Source organism: Mobula birostris, chromosome 28 (assembly GCF_030028105.1).
Source record: "Mobula birostris isolate sMobBir1 chromosome 28, sMobBir1.hap1, whole genome shotgun sequence".
Classification (NCBI taxonomy): Eukaryota; Metazoa; Chordata; class Chondrichthyes; order Myliobatiformes; family Myliobatidae; genus Mobula; species Mobula birostris.
The window spans coordinates 16,276,308-16,294,837 of NC_092397.1; the positions used below are offsets into that span (position 1 = coordinate 16,276,308).

General features: G+C 52.0%; 1 protein-coding gene across 2 annotated transcripts in view; it reads right to left on the bottom strand.

The window, feature by feature from the left end:
• LOC140189329 (girdin-like) overlaps positions 1-13,806 on the bottom strand; it is a 94,846-nt gene extending 81,040 nt beyond the window's left edge. For both annotated transcript variants that reach the window (XM_072246043.1, XM_072246045.1), the window contains exons 1-2: positions 13,666-13,806; positions 10,770-10,878 (exon numbers count right to left, since the gene is read on the bottom strand). In XM_072246043.1, the coding sequence (XP_072102144.1) occupies positions 10,770-10,878; positions 13,666-13,784 (228 nt within the window). In that variant the 5' untranslated portion in view covers positions 13,785-13,806. The remainder of the gene's footprint in view (positions 1-10,769; positions 10,879-13,665) is intronic.
• Positions 13,807-18,530: the final 4,724 nt, after the last annotated feature.

Genomic DNA, 18,530 nt, shown 5'->3' on the forward strand with positions numbered 1-18,530 from the left:
GGAGGCACCAGAGAGGCGTTCTGAAATGATCAATAACCCAACTGTTTGGAATCAAATGACCATGCCCGGTGTCTCGGGGCTGGGTGTGCCCGCACCCGTGCCACCCCCTGCCCCTGGCACTCCTTCTCTGCCACCTGTCCCACTCCCCTCCCGCGGCGCTCCTCCCTCACCACCACCAACGTCCTCGGCTCCCGTCAGATCCACAAACGTGCTCCCCACCCCATGCTGACAAATACAGGAGCCTTCCTGGAGCCCGGTGGGACGCGCTTGCAAGCCCGATGGGAGGGGGGGCGAGCAGAGAGAGTGCCCGGGTCTTTGATGGTGCCAGTTGCTTTCCGCGACGTGCCAACCTGCGCCCACCACGCTCCGCGGGGCGGTTTCCCCGACAAGCCATGGCGCAGCCAGTCCAGGGAGCTCTCTGGAGTCTATCTGATGGGTACGTGGGGTCAGAAGGGTTGGCTAGCACGGACTGTGGGCTGAAGGGCCTAGTTCAGAGCCCCATGACTCAGCAGGATAGGAAAGCATGGTTTCAAGACCCAGCGCGTCATCGGTTTTTTTTTGGCTCAACTTTAGCCCTGCTCCTGTCTCCACAACTCTAGCCCAACCTCTGGGAGAGTTCACGCATCTCCCGTCCTTTCTTCCCGACCAGGGGCTTGTGGGGGGGTGGGGGTGGGGAGGAAGCGACCAATCTCCCGCCCGGAAGCCTGCGGGCCGGTGAAGCACTTCAGCAAGTTGGGAGGAAGCTGGCGCGTCACTGAACCACAAGCTCGGGGTGGAGGGACTCTTCCCCTCACCAGAACAAGAGGCTGGGGGCGGGGAGGAGCAGGGAGGAAACGCAAACAATACGCTCAGCAGCCGGGCGGGCGGAGCGCCGGGGCTCGAGCGGCTTATTCACGCTGACGCAGTCGCGCACGGGGCCCGCGCCGGCAGGCTGTGAGCCAGCGGCCGGGAAACTCCAATGCCGACGTCAGCTTTCACCCCGAGAGGACCAGGACACAAAGGCAAGGCCTTCACACCGAGGCCGTCGCACCGAGACCGTCGCACCGAGACCGTCGCACCGAGGCCTTCACACCGAGGCCTTCACACCGAGACCGTCACACCGAGACCGTCGCACCGAGGCCTTCACACCGAGGCCGTCACACCGAGACCGTCGCACCGAGGCCTTCACACCGAGACCGTCGCACCGAGGCCGTCGCACCGAGACCGTCGCACCGAGGCCGCCGCACCGAGGCCTTCACACCGAGACCGTCGCACCGAGGCCTTCACACCGAGGCCTTCACACCGAGGCCTTCACACCGAGGCCTTCACACCGAGACCGTCGCACCGAGGCCTTCACACCGAGACCGTCGCACCGAGGCCTTCACACCGAGGCCGTCGCACCGAGACCGTCGCACCGAGGCCTTCACACCGAGGCCGTCGCACCGAGACCGTCACACCGAGGCCTTCACACCGAGGCCTTCACACCGAGGCCTTCACACCGAGACCGTCGCACCGAGGCCTTCACACCGAGACCTTCACACCGAGGCCGTCGCACCGAGACCGTCGCACCGAGACCGTCGCACCGAGGCCTTCACACCGAGACCGTCGCACCGAGGCCGCCGCACCGAGGCCGTCACACCGAGACCGTCGCACCGAGGCCGCCGCACCGAGGCCGTCACACCGAGGCCGTCGCACCGAGGCCGTCGCACTGAGGCCTTCACAAGGCACCGGCCAAGCCTCACTTGGAGTGTCGGGAGCAGTTCTGGGCCCCTCAGGGATGGGCACGGAGAAAATTTACAAGGATGTTGCCGGGTCTGAGTTGTAAGGAAAGATTGGTCGGGTTAGGACATTATTCCTGGGAAGGTAAAAGATTGAGAGGAGATTATGAGGGGTGCAGACGGGGTAAATGCAGGCAGGCTTTTTTCCACCGAACCAAACAAGTTGGTTTATTGATCATTACAGAACGTCTCTCCGGTGCTTCCCGCTCCCTCCCCCTTTTCCCAACCATGATTCCCCTCTCCCTGCCCCCTTCCCACTCTCAGTCCACCACAGAGACCCCGAACAGAATCAGGTTTATCATCTCTCACACATGGCATGAACCTTGTTTTCTTTCGTGATGGCAGTACAGTGCAATACATTAAATTACTACAGTACTGTGCAGAAGTCTTAGTGATATAACCAACCGGGTAGGTCTCCGGACCCTGGGAGGCAACCAGGGCACCCGGAGGGAAACCCACCCGGTCACGGGGATGGGGGGCGGGGGGAGAGAGAGGACGTACAACCTCCTCCTTACAGGCAGCGGCGTGAATTGAACCCGGGCCGCACGGTGGGCTAATCACCACGCGTGGACTGCGTGCCCGTGTATAGCTGGGCCCGTAGATGATACAGAAATGGGGGTGGGGGGGAGTTATGTCGTAGGGAAGAATTAGTTTGATCTTAGAGTGGATTAAAAGGTCAGCACAACATTTGTGGGCCGAAGGGCCTGTGCTGTTCTATGTTTTAAAACGAGTTTTTTTTTTATTGTGACAATAATAAACTAATTTATCAATTTAAACTGGGCTGGGAGAATTTACACGGAGCCCGCACGAATTGAATATCGTCCAGGATTCCCGATATCAGCTCCAGACGGTGTGCTCACGTTCCCGATTATGGAGCGGGCAGGGTGGCTGGGGAGTCCGAACTGTCGGGTGTAGGGTCATCCGCCCTTGCTTCCGTTGCACTGTAAGTGGGAGGGGTTGGGGGGGGCATACAGGAGGATGCTGAAGCTCTCTCCGACGGATCGGTAACAGAGGGGAGGGCGTGATCCAGTGCACCCTCCGACGGCCGGTCAAGTGCAAGAACGGGGCACGCGAGGGAAGAGGAGTGGCCCATCGGAGCCTGCCCTCCCGTCTCACAGCTCACCCGGCCCAGCCAGGGCCTCACCTCCTCCCCTGCCCTCGGTCCCTCGGACCTTTCAGCAAAATTTAGCTCCTCTTTCATCCGGACCCCACAAGTCTCCTGGGGGTGGGGAGAGAATGCCAGAGATTTCCCACCCCACCCCCATGAGAAGTCCCTACGGGCCTCAGTGTTAAACAATCGCAATGCTGTAGACACTGTCCTCTCGTTCAGGACCCCCCCACTGGTGGAGGTGTCACCACATCTCCCCCCAACCCATCCCCTCGATGCTCGAGGTGTTTTAACAAGGCCGCCCCATTATTCTGGACTCCAATACAGATCCCACCTCCCCAGCCTCTCCCGAGACATCTCTACATTAACTTAGCCCGTTGTTGGAGAGAGGACACATTAGCATGGTGGACAGCCGCTTCAGTCACGCAAGAAGCTGCAGAGAGTCGCGGACTCAGCCCGGTACATCACGGGCACGTCCCTCCCTCCCCGCCGTCGGTCGTAGATACAGGAAGCTCATCAAAGACCCCCCCACCCCTCCCAACCTCCCCCAACCATCCGGGCCGTAACATCTTCTCGCAGCTCCCGCTGGGCAGGAGGTCCAGAAGCCTGAAGTTCCACACCGCCAGGCTCAGGAGCAGCCACTCCCCTTCAGCCATTCGGTTCCTGAACCGACCGGCACTACCTTGCCATCAATGCACGAACACGGGAACATCTGCAGAGGCTGGAAAACGGGAGCAAGGCACACAAAACACTGGAGGAACTCAGCAGCATCCATGTAAAAGAGCAAACAGTCGACGTTTCGGGCCAAGACCCCTCATCAGGGGTTGACCCTCCATCAAGGCCTGATGAAGTGTCTCAGGCCAAAACGTCAACTGCTTACTCTTTTCCATAGATGCTGCCTGACCTGCTGAGTTCCTCCAATATCTTGTGTGTGGACAACAATGGACCTGGGTTTTCTTTTTTGTTACAATTATGTCCTCACTTGTACAGTTGTTGTAGAAGTCATATTTAATCATGGTTACCATAGGAACCTTGAAATGAGAAGCCTGAACCACACCTGGGGAACAACAGAGAATATAGGTGAGGACAGAGAGAGATGGAGGACCGTCATGGACAGAGAGAAGAGAATCATCATGGATAGAAAGAGATGGAGGACCTTCACGAACAGAGAGAGATGATCATTATGGACAGAGAGAGATGGAGGACCATCATGGATAGATAGAGATGGAGGTCCTTCATGAACAGAGAGAGATGGAGGACTGTCATGGACAGAGAGAGATGGAGGACTATCATGGACAGAGAGAGATGGAGGTCCTTCATGGACAGAGAGAGATGGAGGACTGTCATGGACAGAGAGAGATGGAGGACCATCATGGACAGAGAGAGATGGAGGACCTTCATGGACAGAGAGAGATGGAGGACCATCATGGACAGAGAGAGATGGAGGTCCTTCATGGACAGAGAGAGATGGAGGACTGTCATGGACAGAGAGAGATGGAGGACCATCATGGACAGAGAGAGATTGAGGTCCTTCATGGACAGAGAGAGATGCAGGTCCTTCATGCACAGAGAGAGATGGAGGACCATCATGGACTGACAGATATGGTGGACCATCATGGACAGAGTGAGATGGAGGATGGTCATGGACAGAGAGAGATGGAGGACCATCATGGACAGAGAGAAATGGAGGTCCTTCATGGACAGAGAGGGATGGAGGTCCTTCATGGACAGAGAGAGATGGAGGACCATCATGGACAGAGAGAGATGGAGGACCACATGGACAGAGTGAGATGGAGGACCATCATGGACAGAGAGAGATGGAGGACCGTCATGGACAGAGAGAGATGGAGGATCATCATGGACAGAGAGAGGTGGAGGACCATCACGGACAGAGGGAGATGGAGAAACATCGTGGACAGAGAGGGATGGAGGACCTTCATGGACAGAGAGAAATGGAGGACTGTCATGGACAGAGAGATGGAGAACCTTCATGGACAGAGAGAGATGGAGGACTGTCATGGACAGAGAGAGATGGAGGACCGTCATGGACAGAGAGAGATGGAGGTCCTTCATGGACAGAGAGATGGAGAACCTTCATGGACAGAGAGAGATGGAGGACCCTCGTGGACAGAGTGAGATGGAGGACCATCATGGACAGATAGAGATGGAGGACCTTCACGGACTGAGAGAGATGGAGGATCATTATGGACAGAGAGAGATGGAGGACCTTCATTGCGGTCTTAAACGACCGCGGCGTAACACACCGTCACCATGTTTAATTGATATTTTTCTTGTGAATATTCTGTATCTGATGCTCTGTGCCAGCAATGCTTCTGCAAGTGAGTTTTTTAATGCACCTGTGCAGACCTGGACTCATGCAGACGACAATAAACCCGACTTCGAGTTTTGGGAAGAGATTCAGTTGGCCAGTTCGGAGGACGAGAGCATTGCCTGATCGGGGCGGCTGAAGAAATTTTGACCTGCATTTGTCCGCATCTTGGACGAATGAGGAGCAACCTCACTGAAACATCTCAGACCCTGGTTGTAGAGGACGGAGGAGATGTTGAGACAATTCTTCCTGTGGGAGAGTCTCGAGTGAGGGGACGTAGTTACGGGGAGCTGGGGTTGTGGCTATTTAAAACTGTGTAAGGACTCCAGGGATGAGGGGTTAGAGTTTGAGTCACCTGGGACTGTCCTCACTGGAATTCAGAAGAATGAGAGGGGATCTTGTAGAAACATATAAAATGTTGAAAGGGATAGATAAGATAGAGGCAGGAAAGTTGTTTCCACTGGTAGGTGAGACTAGAACTAGGGGACACAGCCTCAAGATTCAGGGGAGTAGATTTAGGATGGAGATGAGGAGGAACTGCTTTTCCCAGAGAATGGTGAATCTGTGGAATTCTCTGCCCAATGAAGCAGCGGAGGCTGCCTCAGTAAATATATTGAAGACAAGGTTGGATAGATTTTTGCATAGTAGGGGAATTAAGGGTTATGGGGGAAAAGGCAGGTAAGTGGAGATGAGTCTGTGGTCAGATCAGCCATGATCTTATTGAATAGAGAGCAGGCTTGACGGGCCAGATGGCCGACTCCTGCTCCCATTTCTTATGTTCTTATGATCACTTTGTATGGAGAGCAGGGAATCTCTGTGATTCTCTCTACCCCCACACGACCCCCCCTCCCCCTACCCCCAGAGAGATGCGGAGGCTGGATTACTGTGGAGAATCAGAACATACGGTGGAACGTAGAGCACAGCCTGCAGAGCACAGAACAAGCCCTTTGGCCCCCTAGTTAAGCCAATTAATTACTCCTATTTAATCTTTTCTTCTTCTTCTCAACACTTTGACCACATCCTTCAATTTCGTGCACATTCATGGGCCTATCTAAGAGTTTCTTAAACACCTCTGTCATACAAAACCAAATGAGATAGGAGCAGAATTAGGCCATTCGGCCCATCGGGTCTGTTCTGCCATTTCATCATGGCTGATCCAATAATCCTCTCAGCCTCCAATCTCCTGCCTTCTCCCCGTACCCCTTTGTGTCCTGACTAATCACGAACCTATCAACCTCTGCCTTAAATATACATAAAGATTTAGCCTGTGGCGATGAATTCTACAGATTCACAGCCCTCTGGCTAAAGAAGTTTCTCCTCATCTCCATTCTGAAAGGATGCCCCTCTGTACTGAGGCTCTGTCCCTCTGGACTCTCCCAACGTAGGGAAAATCCATTCTATCGAGGCCTTTCACCATCTGATAGGTTTCAATGAGGCCACAGCTCATTCTTAATTCTCGTGAATACAGGCCTTGAACCGTCAAACGCTCTTCATATGTCAAGCCGTTTAATGCTGGAATTATTTTTGAACCCTCTCCAGTGTCAGCTCAACCCTTCTAAGATAAGGGGCCCCAAACTGCTCGCAATACTCCAAGTGAGGCCTCACCAGCGCTTTATAAAGCCTCAACATTACATCCTTGCTTTTATATTCTAGTCCTCGCGAAATGAATGCTAACATTGCATTTGCCTTCCTCACCACAGACCCAACCTGCAAGTTAACCTTTAGGGAATCCTGTCCAAGGACTCCCAAGTCCCTTTGCATCTCAGTTTTTTTGTATTTTCTCTTCATTTAGAAAGTAGCCTATGCTTTTATTTCTTCTACTGAAGTGCACGACCATACACTTCCCCACACTGTATTCCATCTGCCAGTTATTTGCCCATTCTCCTGATCTAAGTCCTCTGTAGCCTTTCTACTTCCTCAAGACCACCTGCCCCTCCACCTATCTTCGTATCGTCCACAAACATAGTCACAACGCCATCAATTCTGTCATCCAAACCCTTGACATATAATGTAAGAAGAAGCAGTCCCAGCATAGACCCCCGTGGAACACCACTAAGTCCCTTTATTCCCACTCTTTGCCTCATGCCAATCAGCCACTGCCTTATCCATGTGAGAACCTTTCCTGTAATACCATGGGCTCGTAGCTTGTTAAGCAGCCTCATGTGTGGCACCTTGTAAAAGTCCTTCTGAAAATCCAACTTCACAACATCAACCGATTCTCCTTCATCTCCTGCTTGTTATTTCTTCAAAGAATTCCAACAGATTCATCAGGCAAGATTTTCCCTTGAGGAAACCATGCTGACTAAGGCCTATTTTATCATGTGCTTCCAAGAACCCTGAAACCACATTCTTAACAATCGACTCCAACGTCTTCCCAACCACTAAGTTCAGACTAACTGGCCTATAATTTCCTTTCTTTTGCCTCTCTCCCTTTTTGATGAGTGGAGTGACATTTGCAATTTTCCAGTCCTCTGGAACCATGCCAGAATCAACTGATTCTTGAAAGATCATTTCTAATGCCCCCACAATCTCTTCAGCCACCTTTTCCAGAACCCTGGTCCAGGTGATTTATCTAACTTCAGATCTTTCAGTTTCTGAAGAACCTTCTCCCTAGTGATGGTGACTTCACACACTTCTGCCCCGACACTCTTGAACTTCTGGCTTGCTGCTCGTGTGTTCCACAGTAAAGACTTGATGTAAAAAACTTATTGAGTTCATCCGCCATTTCCTTGTCCTCCAGTACTACTTCTCCAGCCTCATTTTCTACTGGTCTGATATCCACTCTCACCTCTCTTTTACACTGGGATGTATGTATCCTGCACCTTCCGAATTGCTCCCAGAAATTCCTGCCATTGCTGCTCTGCCATCATCCCTGCTAGTGTTCCTTTCAAATCAATTTTGGCCAGCTCCTCTCTCATGCCTCTGTAATTCCCCTTACTCCACTGTAATACTGATACATCTGACTCCTACCCCTTCTCAAATTGCAGGGTGAATTCTATCATATTATGATCACTGGTCCCCTTGGGGTTCCTTTACCTTAAGCTCTCTATTCAATTCTGGTTCATTGCACAACATGCAACACAGACTAGCTGATCCCCTAGTGGGCTCAACCATGAGCTGCTCTAAAAAGTCATCTGGTAGGCATTCTAGAAATTCCCTCTCTTGGGATCCAGCACCAAGCTGATTTTCCCAATCTGCCTACATATTGAAATCCCCCATGACTATTGTAACATTGCCCTTTTGGCATGCATTTTCTACCTCCCATTGTAAGTTGTAAACCATATCCTCACTACTATTTGGGGGGTCTGTATACAACTCCCATCAGGGTCTTTTTACCCTTGCAGTTCCTTAGCCCTACCCACAGTGATTCAACTCCCTCCAACCCCATGTCACCTCTTTCCAATGACTTGATTTCATTTTTTTTACCAACAGAGCCACGACGCCCCCTCTGCCTTCCTGCCTGTCTTTTCGATGTAATGTGTAACCTTGGACATTAAGCTCCCAGCTATAATCTTCTTTCAGCCATGATTCAGTGATGACTACAACATTGTACATACCAAACTGCAACTGTGCGACAAGTTCATCGACCTTATTCCGTGTACTGCGCACATTTGAATCTAACGCCTTCAGTCCTGAATTCACCTTTTTCAATTTTGTCCACCTTTTACGTTACAACTCATCCCGCTGTCTGCAATTTTGCCCTGTCGTCAGCCTCTCCTCACTACACATCGCCTCTGTTTGCAAACCAACTCCCTCACCCTCAGCACTGTCACTCCTGTTCCCATCCCCCTGCCGAGTTAGTTGAGGGGTTGGGGGAACTGAGAATCGGAAACGGAATTAATTTATTCTGGTCACGTGCACCCAAGTTTGCTGATGACACAACAATTGTAGGCCGTATCTCGGGTAATGATGAGTTTGAGTACAGAGGGGAAATTAAGAACCTGGTGGCATGGTGCAAAGACAATAACCTATCCCTCAACGTCAGCAAGACGAAGGAATTGGTTGTTGACTTCAGAAGGAGTAGCAGACCGCACGACCACATTTACATCGGTGGTGCGCAAGTGGAACAGGTCAAAAGCTTTAAGTTCCTCGGGGTCAATATCACAAATGACCTGACTTGGTCCAACCAAGCAGAGTCCACTGCCAAGAAGGCCCACCAGCACCTTTACTTCCTGAGAAAACTAAAGAAATTTGGCCTGTCCCCTAAAACCCTCACTAATTTTTATAGATGCACCGTAGAAAGCATTCTTCTAGGCTGCATCACAACCTGGTATGGAAGTTGTCCCGTCCAAGACCGGAAGAAGCTGCAGAAGATCGTGAACACCGCGCAGCACATCACACAAACCAATCTTCCGTCCGTGGACTCACTTTACACCGCACGCTGTCGGAGCAGTGCTGCCAGGATAATCAAGGACACGACCCACCCAGCCAACACACTTTTCATCCCTCTTCCCTCCGGGAGAAGGCTCAGGAGCTTGAAGACTCGTACGGCCAGATTTGGGAGCAGCTCCTTTCCAACTGTGATAAGACTGCTGAACGGATCCTGACCCGGATCTGGGCCGTACCCTCCAAATATCCGGACCTGCCTCTCGGTTTTTTTGCACTACTTTACTTTCCCTTTCCTATTTTCTATTAATGATTTATAATTTAAATTTTTACTATTTACTATCGATTTGTAATCCAGGGAGTGTGAAGTGCAGAATCAAATATCGCTGTGAGGATTGTACGTTCTAGTGTCAATTGTTTGGCAACAATAAAGTAAAGTAAAGATACAGGGTACAGATTGTTTTGCCACTGTTCAGGTAGATGAGATAATTACACGGAGCGTCGAGGCGGAACAAGGGTGAAACAGTAACAATGCAGAATAAAGCGTAACTGCGACAGAGAAAGTGCGGCGCAGGCAGACAGTGCGGCGGAGGATATTCAAGAAGTAGATTACGAGGTCGAGCCAACTTAAAAGTCTGGTAGCAGCAGGTTGGAAACTCTCTGGCCTTTGTACCTTCTGCCTGACGGGAGAGGGCAGAAGGGAGAATGTCCGGGTTGGGTGGGGCAGTGGGGGGGTGGGGTGGTCTTTGATGACGCTGGCTGCTTTACCCAGGCAGTGAAGGGCGTAGACAAAGTCCGCGGAGGGGAGGCTGGTTTCCGCGATGTGCCGAGCTGGGTCCAGGTTGGTGCCGGCTCGAGGGTCCAACTGTCCCTCTCCTGCTCTCCTGCTTTGGGCACCTCCTTGCGTTCTAACCTCGGGGAGCACAGGGCTGGAGGGTGTAGTTGGGTGTCCGGTCATTCCCCACCTCCACACACTCCCTCCCACTGCCCCAGTCGGGAATCCAGCTCTCCTATTGGCTGAGGTCAACTGAAGTAGATGGTCGTTTAGGAGCGGAAGAGGGGCCCCTCCTCCAAAAGTTCCCCCCTTTCTTCAAACCCCCCCCTCACCAAACCAAGAGGGAGCCCACCCCCCAGCCCTACAGGCTGAGATCCTGACTGTTGGCCATTCCCTCTATCACCCACCTCCCCCCCCACAACGCTCCAGTCCCGGACAGTTAACCCTCCCTTCACCCCGGACCGCGGGCGTCACCTGGTAGAAGGTCTTGATGTGCTGGAGCAGGATGGAGAGGTTCTGCACCCTCAGTACCTCGTCGTTGTTCTCGTTGCGATAGACGCGCTGGGTTGGCGGGTTGGGGTCACTGGAGGTGGGAAGGGAAGTCAATGAGGTGGGGTGGGGTCAGTTTGATAGTGCCCGCAGCATCCCCTTCCATCCCAACCTCCCCAACCCACCCCCCACACCTCCAATCACAACCAGGCTCTAGGACGCTTCAAGCTGACAGTTAATGCACGAGGAGCATTTGGTAGCTCTGGGCCCGAACTCTCTGGAGTTTAGAAAAACTTAAGGATCAAGGCGGTTTATTGTCATTCGAGAGTAAAGAAGAACAGAATGATTGTTAGTCCTGATCCGACGCAGAATAAGCAAACAAAACACGATACTCTCAGTGGTATTTTTATTAGATGCCCTCCCGTACTTAATAAGGTTGCCACTGAGTGTATGTTTATGGTCTTGTGCTGCTGTAGCCCCCATCCACTTCAAGTTGTGTGTTCAGACAAGTTTACTGTGACAAACTTCTATAGATGTGTGGTGGAGGGTGTATTAACTGCCCTGGTATGGAAACACCAATGCCCTCGCTCGGAAAATCCTACAAAAGGTAGTGGATTTGGTTCAGTCCATCACGGGTAAAGCCCTCCCCACCATCGAGCACATCTACATGAAACGCTGTCGTAGGAAAGCAGCATCCATCATCAGAGACCCCCACCACCCAGGCCGTGCTCTCTTCTCGCTGCTGCCATCAGGTAGAAGGTACAGGAGCCTCAGGACTCGCACCACCAGGTTCAGGAACAGTTACCACCCCTCAACCATCAGGCTCCCGAACAAAAGGGGATAACTACACTCACTTGCCCATCCACTGAGATGTTCCCACAACCAATGATCTCACTTTAAGGACTCTTTATCTCATGTTGTCTTCTGCACTCTGGTTGATCTTTCATTGATCCTGTTTACAGTTACTATTCTATAGACTTGCTGAGTATGCCCGCAGGAAAATGAATCTCAGGGTTGTATATGGTGATATATATGTGCTCTGATAACAAAATTTACATTGAACAGAGATGCTCTTCTGCACACCACTGTTGTAACGGGTGGTTATTTGAGTTACTGTCACCTTCCTGTCAACTTGACCCAGTCTGGCTGTTCACCTCTGACCTCTCTCATTAACAAGGTGTTTTCACCCACAGAACTGCTGCTCACTGGATGTTTTTTTTTGTTTATTGCATCGTTCCCTGTAAACTCTAGAGATTGGTGCGCGTGAAAATCCCCGGAGATCAGCAGTTTCTGAGATACTCAAACCACCCCATCTGGCACCAACAATCAACCTACAGTCAAAGTCACTTAGATCACATTTCTACCCCCATTCTGATGTTAGAGAGAGAGAGAGAGAGAGGGAATCAGTCAGGTTCCTGCTCCCTGTCACTGACCGGTCACCCCTGGGTCAGAGAGAGAGGGAATCAGTCAGGGTTCCTGCTCCCCAATCACTGACCAGTCACCCCTGGGTCAGAGAGAGAGGGAATTAGTCAGGGTTCCTGTTCGCCATCACTGACCGGTCACCCCTGGGTCAGAGAGAGAGGGGGAATCAGTCAGGGTTCCTGCTCCCCAATCACTGACCAGTCACCCCTGGGTCAGAGAGAGAGGGAATTAGTCAGGGTTCCTGTTCGCCATCACTGACCGGTCACCCCTGGGTCAGAGAGAGAGGGGGAATCAGTCAGGGCTCCTGCTCCCCATCACTGACCGGTCACCCCTGGGTTAGAGAGAGAGGGGATCAGTCAGGGTTCCTGCTCCCCAATCCCTGACCGGTCACCCCTGGGTCAGAGAGAGAGGGGGAATCAGCCAGGGTTCCTGTTCCCCATCACTGACCGGTCACTCCTGGGTCAGAGAGAGAGGGGAATCAGCCGTCACTGACCGGTCACCCCTGGGTCAGAGAAGGGAACTACCCAGGGTTCCCGCTCCCAATCTGGACGACTGAATGAACAGTGCGCCCTGTGTGCTGCCTGCCACAGTCAAATAGCCACTCCCACATTCTTTTGAAAGCCAGAGGAAGTGACAAGAGCCGGGTCTAGCATTGGGGGGGCAGGGGGAGAACATAAGCTGGTGAGGGAGTGCAGGGGGAAGATACCCTGGGGAGGGGGTGGGGAGAAGGTACCCCAATGATGGGGTGGGGAAAAGATACCCCGGGAAAGAAGTGGAGGAAGATACTCTGGGAAAGGGGGTGGGGGAAGATACCATAGGCAGGGGGGTGGTGGCTGAGGGAAGATACCTTGGGTAGGAGGTGGGGAGGAAGATTCTCTGGAGAAGGGGATGGGGTGGCAAGATACCCAGGCGGAGGGGGCATGGGAGGAAGATGGCCTGGGGAGTGGGTGGGATGGGGGTGAAGATACCCTGGGGAGGGGTTGGGAGGGAAGATATCCCAGGGAGGGGTGGGGGTGAGATATCCTGGGGAGGGGATGGGTGAAGATAGCCCGAGGAGGGGCTGGGGGGAAGATAGCCCAGGGAGCAGGGTGGGGAAAGATACCCTGGGGAGGGGGTGGGGTGGACACCCTGGGGTGGGGGTGGGAGGGAGATATCCCAGGGTGGGGGTGGGGGTAAGATACCCCCAGGAGGAGGGGGTGCCAAAGATACCCCAGGGAGGGGGTGGGAGGGAGATACCCCAAGGAGAGGGTGGGGTGGGAGGGAGGTACCACAGGGAGGGGGTGGGGGGAAGATACCCCCAGGAGGAGGGGTGCTAAAGATGCCCTGGGGAGGGGGTGGGGTGAAGACACCCTGAGGTGGGGTGGGGGGGAGATACCCCAGGGAGGGAATGGAGTGGGAGGGAGATACCCCAGGGAGGGGGTGGGGGTAAAGATACCCTGGGGAGGGGTCTGACACTTACATTTCCCTCATGATTCTGTTGAGGAAGACGCCGTCGACCAGCTTGAGGTAGTCGCTCTGGCAGTCTCTGCGGCCCGGCGTCTTCAGCTCCAGGTACTGGATCTCGTCCCCGCCGTTCATGTCCAGGGTGGTGCCGAGGGTCTTCACCTGCGCGGCGCGGAGGGTGGCAGACATTAGCGAGGGTAGGCTCGGCCGGGGGGGAGGGTGGGGGGGGGTGGCGGGACGTTCGATCAAGCAGCGCAGGGAACTCTGTACTCACTTGTCAGATTTCCCCCTCTCCTCTCCCCCACCCTTTCCCCATCAAGAAACCTTCCGCTTTAAACAAACCCAGTGACTCGGCCTCCACAGCCGTCTGTGGCAGCGAATCAAACACATTCCCCACCCCCTGGCTGAAGGAACTCTGCCTCCCCTCCGTTCTAAAGGGACGTCCCTCCGTTCTGAGGTCTGCTCTGACGTCACCGTAGGCAAAAGACCAAAATTTAACCACAGGAATAAATTTTGGGAAGTCCCTTTGGCTCTTGTTGGTGAGACTTTGGGAGGCCTAGCACAAGACGGAAGTACAGACAGCAAAGCTGACGGTAGGACCCCGAATCGCAAAAGGGGGATCAAAGTCCGTAGCCCCCTTAAAGTGGTTGTTTGAGGGGATAGGTTTACCTTTAAAAGGTTCAAAGTGAATTTACTATCCAAGTGAGTATCCTGAGACGCCGTTCACAGTAGAACAAGAAGCGGAAAACTACACGGCAAGACTGACAACCGACGTACAAAAGACAAACTGTGTAAGACATAGGAGCAGAATTAGGCCATTCAGCCCGTCGAGTCTGCTCTGCCATTTCATCGTGGCTGATCCATTTTCCCTCCCTCAGCCCCCCAATCTCCTGCCTTCTCCCCGTATCCCTTCATGCCCCGACCAGTCAAGGATCTATCAACCTCTGCCTTAAATATACCCAGTGACTCGGCCTCCACGGCTGCCTGTGGCAATGAATTCCACAGATTCATCACTCTCTGGCCAAAGAAATTCCTCCTCATCTCCGCTCTAAAAGGATGTGGCTATTCTGAGGCTGTGCCCTCCGGTCTTAGACTCTCCCTCACCATGGGAAACATCCTCCCCACATCCACTCTATCAAGGCCTTTCACTATTCGATAGGTTTCAATGAGGCCACCCTTCGATCTTCTGAATTCCATGGGTACCAGGAGAAACCAATAATAATGACAAACAAATGAATAACACTGACAACACGAGTTGTAGAGACCTTGAAAGTTGGTCTGTAGGTTGTGGAATCAGTTCAGAGTTGAGGTGAGTGAAGTTATTCACACTGGTTCAGGAGCCTGTGGCTATATTTCACGAGGAGTCTGGGGAGATTTGGTTTGTCACCAAAGACGCTCGAAAATTTCTACAAATGTACCGCAGAGAGCATTCTGACTGGCTGCATCACTGTCTGATACGGGGTGTGGTGGGGGCTACTGCACAGGATCAAAGTAAGCTGCAGAGAGTTGTAAACTCAGTCAGCTCCATCACGGGCACCGGCCTCCGTAGTATCCAGGACATCTTCAAGGAGCGGTGCCTCAGAAAGGCAGCGTCCATCATTAAGGACCCCCACCACCCAGGAGATGCCCTCTTCTCACTGCCACCATCAGGAAGGAGGTACAGGAGCCTGAAGACACAGACTCAACGATTCAGGAACAGCTTCTTCCCCTCTGCCATCCGATTTCTGAATGGACATTGAACCCATGAATGCTGCCCCAATATTGTTTTTGTTTCCTTTTTTGTGAACTATTTATTTAATTTAACTTTTATTTATATATATATATATATATTTTGTGCATGGCCAAGTGGTTAAGGCATTCGTCTAGTGATCTGAGGGTTGCTAGTTCGAGCCTTGGCTAAGACAATAGACAATAGGTGCAGTAGTAGACCATTCAGCCCTTCGAGCCAGCACCACCATTCACTGTGATCATGGCTGATCATCCACAATCAGGACCCTTTTCCTGCCTTCTCTCCATATCCCTTCACTCCGCTATCTTTAAGAGCTCTGTCTAACTCTTTCTTGAAAGAATCCAGAGAACTGGCCCCCACTGCCTTCTGAGGCAGAGCATTTCACAGAACCACAACCCTCGGTGTGATAAAGTTTTTCCTCAGCTCCGTTCTAAATGGTCTACCCCTTATTCTTAAACTGTGGCCTCTGGTTCTGGACTCCCCCAACATTGGGAACATGTTTCCTGCCTCTAGCGTCTCCAATCCCTTAATAATCTTATATGTTTCAATCAGATCCCCTCTCAGCCTTCTAAATTCCAGAGTATACAAGCCCAGTCGCTCCAATCTTTCAACATATGACAGTCCCACCATCCCGGGAATTAACCTCGTGAACCTCCGCTGCACTCCCTCCATAGCAAGAATGTCCTTCCTCAAATTTGGAGACCAAAACTGTACACAATACTCCAGGTGTGGTCTCACCAGGGCCCTGTACAACTGCAGAAAGACCTCTTTGCTCCTATACACAACTCCCCTTGTTATGAAGGCTAACATGTCATTAGCTTTCTTCACTGCCTGCTGTACCTGCATGCTTACTTTCAGTGACTGATGAACAAGGACACCCAGATCTCGTTGTACTTCCCCTTTTCCTAACTTGACACCATTCAGATAGTTATTTGCCTTCCTGTTCTTGCCACCAAAGTGGATAACTTCACATTTACCCACATTAAACTGCATCTGCCATGCATCTGCCCACTCACCCAGCCTGTCCAAGCCACCCTGCATTCTCAGAACATCCTCCTCACATTTCACACTGCCACCCAGCTTTGTGTCATCTGCAAATTTGCTAATGTTACTTTTAATCCCTTCATCTAAATTAATGTATGTTGTAAATAGCTGCGGTCCCAGCACCGAGCCTTGCGGTACCCCACTGGTCACCGCCTGCCATTCTGAAAGGGCCCCATTAATCCCTACTCTTTGTTTCCTGTTTGCCAACCAATTTTCTATCTGTGTCAGTACCCTACCCCCAATACCATTTGCTCTAATTTTGCACACTAACCTCCTATGTGGGACCTTATCAAAGGCTTTCTGAAAGTCCAGGTACACTACAGCAGTACACTATAGCTGAGGCAGCGTGTTGTGTCCTTGAGCAAGGCACTTAACCACACATTGCTCTGCGACGACACCGGTGCCAAGCTGTATGGGTCCTAGTGCCCTTCCCTTGGACAACATCAGTGTCGTGGGGAGGGGAGACTTACAGAATGGGCAACTGCCGGTCTTCCATACAACCTTGCCCAGGCCTGTGCCCTGGAAACCTTCCAAGGCGCAAATCCATGGTCTCACGAGACTAACAGATGCCTATATAAATATTATATTTTGTAATGTAGTGCAGTATAACTGTCAGAATCAGGTTTATCAACAGCATACGTTGTGAAATTTGTTAACTTAGCGGCAGAAGGACAATGCAATACATGATAGTATAGAGAGAGAGAAAAAAAGCAATTACAGTCAGTATATATCTGTATATTAAATAGTTTGAAACAGTGCAGAAACAGAAATAATAAAAAAGTAAGGTAGTTTTCATGGGTTCAGTGTCCACTTAGGAATCGGACGGCAGAGGGGAAGAAGCTGTTCCTGAATGGTTGAGTGTGTGTCTTCAGGCTCCTGTACCTCCTCCCTGATGGTAGCAATGAGAACAAGGCATGTCCTGGGTGGTGGGGGTCCTTAATGACCGACACCACCTTTCTGAGGCACCGCTCCTTGGAAATGTTCTGGATACTACGGAGGCCGGTGCCCGTGATGGAGCTGACTGAGTTTACAACTCTCTGCAGTCTCTCTCGATCCTGTGTAGTAGCCCCCCACCCCCCGATACCAGACGGTGATGCAGCCAGTCAGAATGCTCTCCACGGTGCATCTGCAGAAGTTTTTGAGTGTTTTAAAACCAAATCTCCTCAAACACCTCGACAGATAGCGATGATACTAGTCCTGATTCTGAAGGTTGAGGAGTTATCATGTTCCTTTCTCCACTCTCTCTGTCTACGCCGCTAAACTTCACGCCAGTCTGTTTGTTTCCCACTCGTTGGTGTATTTACTGTGTGCCTGCGTTCACCGGGGAGTTTCACCGCGCCCCGGGACGTGGCGACAGACGGCGGTGAATCAGGGGGCAACTGGGAGCAGTGGGAGTCGGAGTTTGCCACTCTGTGTGCTGGAGGAGCCGCTTACGCGGCGAACGGCTTGCTTTTTCAGTCACCGACACCTCCTCCCCCTTCTGACTGACATCACTGTTTCCACATATCCTCCAAAAACCCACTAAATCAGTTTACAAACGAAGAGACGGCTGATTCACACAGGCTCACGCTATCTCAGAACCTCCCCCCATCGGCGCCTTCAGTTTTTAACCCTACAACCACCAGCTTCGCAAGAGTTAGTAGACCATTCAGCCCATTGGCTCTGCTCTGCCATCCCATCTTGGCTGATTTTCTATCCCTCTCGACCCCGTTCTCCTGTCTTCTCCCCGTAACCATTGACGTCCTGACCAATCAAGAATCTATCAACTTCCGCCTTAATGACCTGGCCTCCCCACAGATTCCACAGATTCCCCATTCCTCGAAACCCAGAGCCACCAAACGCTCCTCGTACCCTTTCATCCCCGGAATCATCCTTGTGAACCTGACTCTCACCAATCCCAGCACCCTGGACTTTGAGTTTTGAACAGGACAGCCCCAAGCTTCCAGGGCTCAAAGATCGGTTTGCTGTGATCACTACTCCCGGAATTTCGCTCCCTCAATATCGAGCAGGCTGTTGGATGTGGTACCCTTTCCCCGGCCGTACTCCGGATACCCGACACCCATCTTGGATTAATGGGTGATCCAGGTGCCGGAATATCGGGAACTCCA